At 63.8% G+C, this 445-nt stretch overlaps 1 gene segment (V, D, J or C); it reads right to left on the reverse strand.

Moving 5' to 3' along the window:
• The window catches only part of LOC104500927, a 1,510-nt gene that overhangs the window by 447 nt on the left and 618 nt on the right, over positions 1 to 445 (reverse strand). Inside the window, 2 exon segments of the V gene segment in view lie at positions 49 to 163; positions 272 to 436. Coding sequence covers positions 49 to 163; positions 272 to 436 — 280 coding nt within the window.

Raw genomic sequence — 445 nt, forward strand, 5'->3', positions numbered from 1 at the left:
ACCCCCCCCCCCCACTGGAGTGCTTTCCCGGGCGCCTGACGCATCCACTGCATGCCAGTGCTGCTGAAGGTGAAGCCAGAGCCCTTGCAGACGAGGCGCAGGGCCCCGCCGGGGGGCTGGCAGCCTCCTCCAGACTCCACCAGCTCCATGGCCGCTGTCAGCCCTGGGGAGGAAGAGGAAGAACATGGCTGAGTCGCCCATTCCCGCCATCACTGAGTGCCTTGGACCCATCTCCATGCCCAGGGAGGTGGTCGGAGGTGATGGGTCCTACCTGGGAGGGCACTGAAAAGCAGCAAGGAGGAGACAATGGGGATGACCGTGGTGGGGAGAGGAGGGTTGGGGGAGGGCCTGCACCCCCTCTGCAAGACTCCAGCTTCACCTGGAAGTGGCTGCTGGGTATTAATCCCGATGGTAGTGGCACCGATTATGTGCCGTCCTTCAAAGG

This window comes from Buceros rhinoceros, unplaced genomic scaffold (genome assembly GCF_000710305.1).
Source record: "Buceros rhinoceros silvestris isolate BGI_N320 unplaced genomic scaffold, ASM71030v1 scaffold24211, whole genome shotgun sequence".
Classification (NCBI taxonomy): Eukaryota; Metazoa; Chordata; class Aves; order Bucerotiformes; family Bucerotidae; genus Buceros; species Buceros rhinoceros.